At 55.3% G+C, this 8,442-nt stretch overlaps 1 protein-coding gene across 1 annotated transcript; it reads left to right on the forward strand.

The window, feature by feature from the left end:
- Nucleotides 1-2,825: 2,825 nt before the first annotated feature.
- HOXB9 (homeobox B9) lies at nt 2,826-7,985 on the forward strand. Its single transcript, XM_033090840.1, has 2 exons — nt 2,826-3,431; nt 6,009-7,985. Exons 1-2 carry the CDS (start codon nt 2,915-2,917, stop codon nt 6,242-6,244), a joined length of 753 nt encoding a protein of 250 aa, XP_032946731.1. The 5' UTR covers nt 2,826-2,914; the 3' UTR covers nt 6,245-7,985.
- Nucleotides 7,986-8,442: the final 457 nt, after the last annotated feature.

The following is an 8,442-nucleotide window of genomic DNA, read 5'->3' on the forward strand; positions in this document are numbered from 1 at the left end:
TTAATCATTTGCCTGAGGTGGAGTTGAGCTCCAATTTTGGGCCGCAGTGCTTTCTAGAAAGGCTCTCTGGGGTGGGAGTCATTGCTTCCATCTGCATCCCCACCTGGAGGGAGAAGAGCTGGGCTGCAGACTCTTGGGTGCTAGTTCATTCTTGTCATTTCAGAGTCATCTCTCCTGAGAAGACTGAGACCCTCAAAACCTGTCATTTTGAAATTGTTCCCGTCCTCCAGCTTTTTTGTGAGCAAAGGCTAAGCTTTGGTCTCAAAGAGGTCTGGCTCCCTCCTATTCAGCACCCAGGAGCCACCAGGGGTTAGGGGCAACTCCCAGACAGACAGCAACCTTCAAACCTGAACTCTGCCCACTGGGACATTCCACCCTTGTAGGGCACACGCCATGAGCCCAAATATTCTACTTCTAACTTCTTCCCTAAACTAAATGGCCCTCTTGACTTCTCTCTTGTTGCGAAGAAAGGCAGCGACAAATCCAGGATGGGGAATGGCAACCAGAAGGGCTGCAGTCAGAGTCCAGTGCCTGCGCAGCCTGGGTCTTAAGAACAGCCCAGCGCTGTGACTTTTCCATAAATAAAAAAAGTCCCTGCCCACAGTCCTCATGTCCGTTTGGACCCTAATTTATATACTACAGAAAGCCATATACTCAGCCAGCCATGCTTCATAACACCGTTATTTATGGCAAGAGAGGAGTTTTTTTTTTTCCTGAAGAATATATTTATTGCAGGTAAAGCCAACAGCAGGGTCCATACGGCTGGCAAATCCAGAACAGGTGCTTTGCCTTAACTATGATTCATTCACTCTGCGTCCAGCTTTCTCGCTGAGTCCGGGTAGCTCCCTCGACTTTCCCAAGCGTCCAACCGCTACTTAGAATTTGCATTGGGTTTTTTGTTTCCCCACTTGGGTCCCATGGAAAAAGCAGATCTTCCCGCTGTTTGGTTTCGGATCTGCGGGGCTGTTGTCCTCGGAGAACTAGGATGGAAAAGAAGGGGGGCGGGTTGGGCGCCGGCATTGATCTTTAAAAAATCATTTTGAAATCGCCTTAATGTGAAGAAATATGGCGCTTTGCCCTCGTATTTCACACATAATGACACGAGATGGCTTCATTTGGAAAGGAAAGCAGGCGGGAGGGTGTGCGTGTGCGGAGGTGATCCGCAGCCTTCTGCACGGCACAGGGGTACATGCCCCAAAAGACAAAACCTCAAATTAGAATGGCTCCACTTTTGTTAAAATAATGGGGCTGGGAGCAGCCTATCTTATAAGGGCCCAGGGTCAGCGAATGCCAAGAAAATCGGCCCCAGCCTGCTCCTAACCCCAACCCGAGAAGAATCGGCCTGTCCAGGGGCTGCCCTCCGTGAGCGCCCACACCACAAGAAGCTACTGCACCCAGGGCAGAAACTGAAAGAGCAACGGCTGGGAGATGAGCCAGGAAGCCAGCCGGTGGTCCCAGGGGAGTCCCAGAGCAGGGCCCGTAGAGTTGATACCAATAAAACAGGCGATTTGGAGGCTCCAGCGAGAGAGTCGCAGGAGGAAAGGCGGTGAGTGGGCAGGAGACTGACCCGGCAGGCTCTGGGTCTACGCTGATGCCCAACACCGGGTATTTGGAAATCCTTTGGAGCGACAGTTCGGAGTGAGAGGAGCAGGGCAGGAGAAGCGAAAGGCTCCACTCTCACTGGGTGAAAGGGGAGGTAACTCTGGACCCCTTCCCACACCTCTGTTCTGCTGACACCTTAGGGAAGCTCCCTTACGCCTTTGTCACGTTCAGCTCTCCCATCCCCGCAATTCTAAGGGCCTGGCCTGTTATTTAGTGAAGGAAAGGAGAAATGGCTGTGCCCTCCCCCCCGCCCCCACTTCCCTCTGGCCAGGGCCAGAGAGAGGCCCAAGAAATTTAAAGGAGTATTAAACTCTTTTCAGAGGCTCAACTTTCCAGGGCCTGATGAATTCCTTTAACCTCATGCAGGTTCTCATTTTAGGACAGCTAAATTTTAGGACAGGATTTTTAGACACACACCCATATTTCTCCTCACTCCTCTCTCAGCTGCTGAGGGGTCAGGAGAAGCTCCCAGGCCGGAAACTCTCCCAAAATAATCACAGAAAGCCCCCTCCAAAAGAGGATAACTTCTTAAAAACCCCGAAGTTCTCTCCCCCTCATCTCCAGTCGACTGCTGCTGCGCTGTTGTTTAATCAACATCTTGTGTCAAACGGACAGAAGAGGAAACGAGGGCCTGCGGGGTGGAGTGGAGGTGTGTGTATGTGTGTGTGTGGGGGGGACAGGACCACTTCCTCTTTAATTGCGCTGCGGGCCCCTCTGGCCGCTCCCTGGCAAGGACTCGCCCTCCCTCTGCCCTGCTCTCCCTTTCTCCCTCCCGGACCCGCCTAGGGAGAGGGCTCCACAGCCCGCGTCGCTCCCTAGGCAGCCCGCTGCTTTTCCCTCCGCCTCTCCTCCGCCCCCGCCGCCCCACGTCGAGAACTCCCCCCGCCTTTCTGCAAAAGGCGGGGGAACCGGGCGGCCGGCGGCTCCGGCTGAGGTTACGTGGCCGCCGGAGCCCTGACGTGATAGCACATTGCATCAGCATAAAACAATCCATCCTCGATATGGAATGCGGTGAGGACGGATGACAGCGAGAGCGCAGCCCCCTCGCCGGATTGATTTATGTCGGAGCTGACGCTTTATCAGGCAGTCGGAAAAACTTTGACCAATCATTTTGCAAGAAGCGCTGAACCGGGCTGCTCCACTGTACTTTGTTGGCTGAGAAGTTGAGCAGGGGGTGGGGGTGGGAGGGTGGGGGGCTGGGGGGGTCGCGTCCGAAAGTCCTCACACCGGTCTGGGTGCCACCTCTCCCTGCTTGGGCGCCGCCGCGCGAGCGCTTCCCTTCCCCCTGCGAGCGCCCGGATAATGTCTGAGAATGTCCATTTCTGGGACGCTTAGCAGCTATTATGTCGACTCGATCATAAGTCACGAGAGTGAGGACGCGCCTCCAGCCAAGTTTCCTTCCGGCCAGTACGCGAGCCCCCGGCAGCCGGGCCACGCGGAGCACCTGGAGTTCCCCTCGTGCAGCTTCCAGCCCAAAGCGCCGGTGTTCGGCGCCTCCTGGGCGCCGCTGAGCCCGCACGCGTCCGGAAGCCTGCCGTCGGTCTACCACCCCTACATCCAGCCCCAGGGCGTCCCGCCGGCCGAGAGCAGGTACCTCCGCACCTGGCTGGAGCCGGCGCCGCGCGGCGAAGCGGCTCCGGGGCAGGGCCCGGCGGCGGTGAAGGCGGAGCCGCTGTTGGGCGCGCCGGGGGAGCTGCTCAAACAGGGCACGCCCGAGTACAGTTTGGAAACTTCGGCGGGCAGGGAGGCCGTCCTGTCTAATCAAAGACCCGGCTACGGGGACAATAAAATTTGCGAAGGAAGCGAGGACAAAGAGAGGCCGGATCAAAGTAAGTTATAAAAAGTGAGGAAATACCCAGGCCGAAGGCCAGGCGAGGGGGAGGGGAGCGGCAATAAAGTGCGGACAATGTGAAGGGAAACCGCGGCGGCGGCCTGCAAGCGAGCAGGGGAGGAGGAAAGAGGAAGGAAGGAAGCAAGCTGGGTGCCCCAAGGGGAGCTCGAGGCCGCGGGAGGAGCGCCGCCCCCACCACGCCAAGTCCTGGAGGGTACTGGGGCGCAGGGACCAACCCGCTGCTCTCGGCCTCCCTTCCCCAGCTCTCCCGGAGGCCCGACTGGAAGCCGGGAAAGAGGCTGACGACGGCCGGCCAGGAGAGGAGCTGGCAGGGCCGGGGCGGCAGCCAGCGAGGCCGAGAGTCCACGCAGGCGAGGGCGGGAGCGCACGGGGCTGCCCCGGCCGGCGCGGCTGGCAGAGCTCCCCGCGCCACGCGCAGACCGTAAAAGCCGGCCAAGGGGAAGTGGGAGGGGGCTCATTAGGATTTTATTTGCGATGCAACAGCTTGGTGGAGGATTGAGCCTAACAGATCTCGCGCAGTAGCCGCTCAAGGTCTGCAGCCGGCGCCAGGAGGGGCGGGGGTAGCCCAGGACCGGGTGACTGAGCCCCCTCCCAGGATGCGCCGGCCCCTCCCCGGGAGCCTTCCCTCCGGCTGCCCCCTCCCCTCCTTGGCAGCATCTCCCGGGTTGAGGCTTCCTTTTCTGCAGCCCCCCGCCGCTCTCCGCAGGGCTCCGCAGCCCCAGCCAGCGCTGTCCGCGTCGCAGGGAGTCGGGAATCGTTTCCGGAACTTCGGGGCCCGCAGCCAGAGCAGAGAAGGAGAGATCCCGAAGGGACCCTGGGGAGAGGAAGGGTGGGAGGAAGAGTGGAGTGCGGAGAGGTGGAGAACTTTACCCTCCGACGGTAGTTTCTCATCACCTCCCACTCCTCCAAAAGCACCTCCGCCAGGAACCCAAGTCTGGCTAATTTCCAGGAGGTGCTGCTGGCTGAGCGTGGTGGTGGTGGGAAGTCTCGTATTTTTCGTTTTTAACACGGAGAAAGGCAAATTGGTAGCCCCAACCAATAACCCACAGGCTGGCAGGGACAAATCCTCACCCTTTACTACTTTGGGGGGACTGGGGGTCATATTTTGTAGTCTCTGCTTGCCTTGCCAGATTTCCCACTAACAGAGCACTGCACAGGCCCTTTGGGGCACCCTTACTGCCGCACTCCCCTGAGGTCCCTGTGGGGTCCCACCTGCCAGGTTGAATCACAAGAGCTGGCATTTGAGTAACAACGAGTCTTCTCAAACCCTCCCTGCTCACAGCCAAACAGACCCCTCCACCCCTAAGCCCCCAAACTCTGCCTGGAAAGCCCATTATTGCAAGGCAGCAGTTTGGTTAGAATCAATTATTAACAGTTTTTTTTTCCTCTTTCATATTTAATGTAACTGTGGGTCCCATCACAGGCAATCACATTAAGGAAATAGCGCTGCAAATTGGTAAGAAATGGTACTTAGTGTAGGATGAACCAGATTATTTTTTAAAACATATTCAGTGCTTTTTATTTGGGAAGAAGGAATCTAGCGGAGGGTAGCTGTTATTTTTAATTGGCTCTGCTTTATTTGGCAACTTTTCTGAGTTCCAGGGTAGGGAGAAGAGAAGCCTGCATGTATTTTTGTTTCCTCTTTTCCTCGGCCTCCATTCAATTACCCCTTTCTCTGTTTCCCTTCACCACATGGAGTTAGGTGTGCTGTGAAGGGCTTTCTGTTACCCCCACATCATCCGTGGTTCCCCACCTTGGGACTGGAGCAATATTGCTTCCAAATTTCCCTGAACTTGCTTTAACCAAACTGCGAGCTGTGCAGGAGCGGAAAAAGAGAGACTATTGCAACCATAAGTTATCTGTGAGCCCCCAGCGCTCCCTTGTCCACAGGCTGGAGTTGATAAATGGTTGCAATTGGGTTGCTTGTGAATTGCAGTCTGCTGGACGTTTATGTCTCTAAGTGTGGACCCATATTGGTGGTGTGTAGTGTGGTGGTGGGGGCAGATATCTATACAGACACACATGCCTGCTGCCATGTGGCTAAGAGACAGACGCAGCTTGCAGATCAAGGCAGGGTATACTGGGACTGCACCTGAGGGCCAGGGAGTCTCTTGGTTGTGGCTGAATAGAAGCTGCACTCCCCCAATCCAATACTTCTCTCACCTCCCAGACCTATAGCCAGGACCCTTCAGGTCAACCACCCCTAGTTAGATTGGTGGTGGTGGGTGGGGGGCTTTTGCCATGCCGGGCTCTGACCTGAGTCCTAACCAGTTTGGACCCAAGTGGAGAAAGAGAAACTGAGGCAGTTAAAGCTTTGGAAGTGCTGAGCAGCCTGGCACATGGTTGGCTCCCTCCTGTCCAAATAACCTCTCGTCTGTATGTGTCCATAGCAACTCCTGGCCCATCTCTGGGACTCTTTCTGAGAACTTGACGGCCCAGGTGCCTCTTTCTCCAATGGGGAGTGGAGACCAGGGGTGTGCCCTCTTGAAAAGAGAACACAAGGGCCCTTCATCTCCCCTTCCTTTCTTTGATTCTATCGCTGCTTCTCTTTCAGCCAACCCCTCCGCCAACTGGCTGCACGCTCGCTCTTCCCGGAAAAAGCGCTGTCCCTACACCAAATACCAGACGCTGGAGCTAGAGAAGGAGTTTCTGTTCAATATGTACCTCACCAGGGACCGTAGGCACGAAGTGGCCAGACTCCTCAATCTGAGTGAGAGACAAGTCAAAATCTGGTTTCAGAACCGGCGGATGAAAATGAAGAAAATGAATAAGGAACAGGGCAAAGAGTAAAGATCCCCCCCTTGCTCTCCCCACCCTTTTCCCATCTCATGCTTATTTATAAGTGATGGCTGCAAAGCCAATGCTGTCTGGGATGTATTCAAGTGAGTGGGGAAGGGAGTCTTTCTCTTCAAAGTCCTTTCCTGCATCTAGAGCCTCTCTCCTTTCCTTTGCCCTTACCTGCCCTCTTCTCCCTGGGCCTCAGGAGGATGTTTTGTTAATTTAGAAGGTAGATGTAGTTGGTTCCTAAGAGAGGGTGGGCCACAAGGAAAGAGAGACCTAGTCGAACCCCTAGCAACCCCCCCCAATCAAATTTTTCTGGGAAGCCCCAGCCCCTCAGTTCCAGCCTGCCTGTTTCCCCTACACCTATCCCCAAATCACCCTGGGACACTCCAACTGCACACAGCCCAACAGAAGCCCGCATACATAAAGCCTGGAGCCCACAGTAATAATGGGGAAAGCTCACAGCCAACACTCAAATGAAGTGACCTCCCAAATGCAGACCATCGCACCCCAAATCTGGCAGAACAGCCAGCAGACCGTCAGGCAAGATTCTATCCCTGACTCAAATACACAGCAAGATGTCTAGAGACACACTCCAGAATGAGGCACTGCAGCCCAGTGGGCTGACTGAGCATCACAATACCACCCCCACGGAACCCCCCAACTTTACCCTGCCCGACCCAAGGGCAAAGGGAGTAAAAGCCCCCAAGCTGGTGGGCTAGAAAGGGCAAGGAAAGGCAGTGGTGGTCTTATGAAGGTATCTTAGGTTTTATGAAGGTATTCCACATATGCGTTTTGTTGCAGGAAATGTTTAATTCTGCATGTTGTTTTCCTCTCCTTCCAACAAAAGGAGGTCAAATTGTGGGTCGTAAGCCTTGACAATGTCGTCCGTCTGTTCATCTGTGCCCCGCTTGACAGAGACTGTAGCTTCTCTTGCTCTCCACCGGCCCCTGCATTCTTCTGCATCCTCCCAGCTCTGAAATCAACTCAGTTCGGCCAAATCCACCTTGCACCAGCGAGTCAAGCCGCCCCTTGTAGAAAACCTTTCCACCCTCCATCCCCTGCTAGGTCAACCTCGCCCTAGGCAGGAAAGCCAGGGCAGGAGAGTCCCATGGAGAATTTATTAGGAATCGATTCCTGAGCTCCCTTCCGGGCTAAGTTGTGGAGGACAGGGAGCAGCAAAGGCTCCAGCGCGGCGTTAGACGCGTTCCTCCCCCATCCTGTCCACTTCCTGACCCATGCCGAGGAGCCCCGGGCTTGGCGGCTGCGCGCCCCAGCGCAGAATGAGACCGGCCCCAGCGCCGGGTTTTGCCTGCCGCGACTTGGGCTTGGATGGCAATCTGCGTGGCTACTGCGCGCACGCTTCTGGGGAACAGTCCCGCGTGCAAAGGAGAGAGGCAGAATTGCGCCTAAGCATCAGGCCGAAGCTTCCTCTGCGCTTCCCTGCCGCCCCGTGTTCCCCCACCTCTTCAATCCCTTTCAATTCCATGGACTCTTGCTCCAGCTTTTCCCTCCCCTGCAAGGGGGACATTCCAGTAGAACTTTTTGCTTTGTCGGTGGCTGTGGTGAAATTGTGCTGTGTTTCGTGATTTCTTTGGGGGTGATTGTCTCGCCTGTTTTCAGTTGTCGCTTATATGGGAGGGTGGTGGGTGGGAATGGGGAGGGTGAGGGGCCTAGAGCTCTGATTGTTTGTTTTGGAAGAAAAAAAAAGAAAAAGAACAAAAATATATATATCACTCTAGAAAATCAATCTCTCCTTGTGTCTTATTCTGTGTTGGCTCTCCTCATCTGGCCGGAGATAGAGGTCCGATTTCCAAGAGGGTGCCTTGGAAAAAAGAGAGAGACTCCTGGGCCCAAGAAGTTTCTCCTTAGACCTTGCATAGCAGTCTTCCTCGTGGAGCTGAGAGCTAGCCCGGACCCAAGGTCCCCAGACCACTGCCTAAATTGAGTAAGAGCCTATAAACAGGAGAGCTGGGAGACTGGCCAGGGAGGAAGAGAGAGGTGAGCAGTTTTTAGAGGGGTCAGGTCTTGCTTCTTCCAAAGTTGCACCAGGGACCTCCCCACCAACTCCAGAGCCAGAGGGTAGGCAAGGCCTTCCCTGCCTCTCCTGGAAGCAGTTCCTCTCTCTGCCGGCTGAGCAAGTCACCTGGGTTTGGCCACTTGAAAATATTATGCATGTGAAGAAGGCAGTAACTTCCTTGTACTAT

Source organism: Rhinolophus ferrumequinum, chromosome 21 (genome assembly GCF_004115265.2).
Source record: "Rhinolophus ferrumequinum isolate MPI-CBG mRhiFer1 chromosome 21, mRhiFer1_v1.p, whole genome shotgun sequence".
Classification (NCBI taxonomy): Eukaryota; Metazoa; Chordata; class Mammalia; order Chiroptera; family Rhinolophidae; genus Rhinolophus; species Rhinolophus ferrumequinum.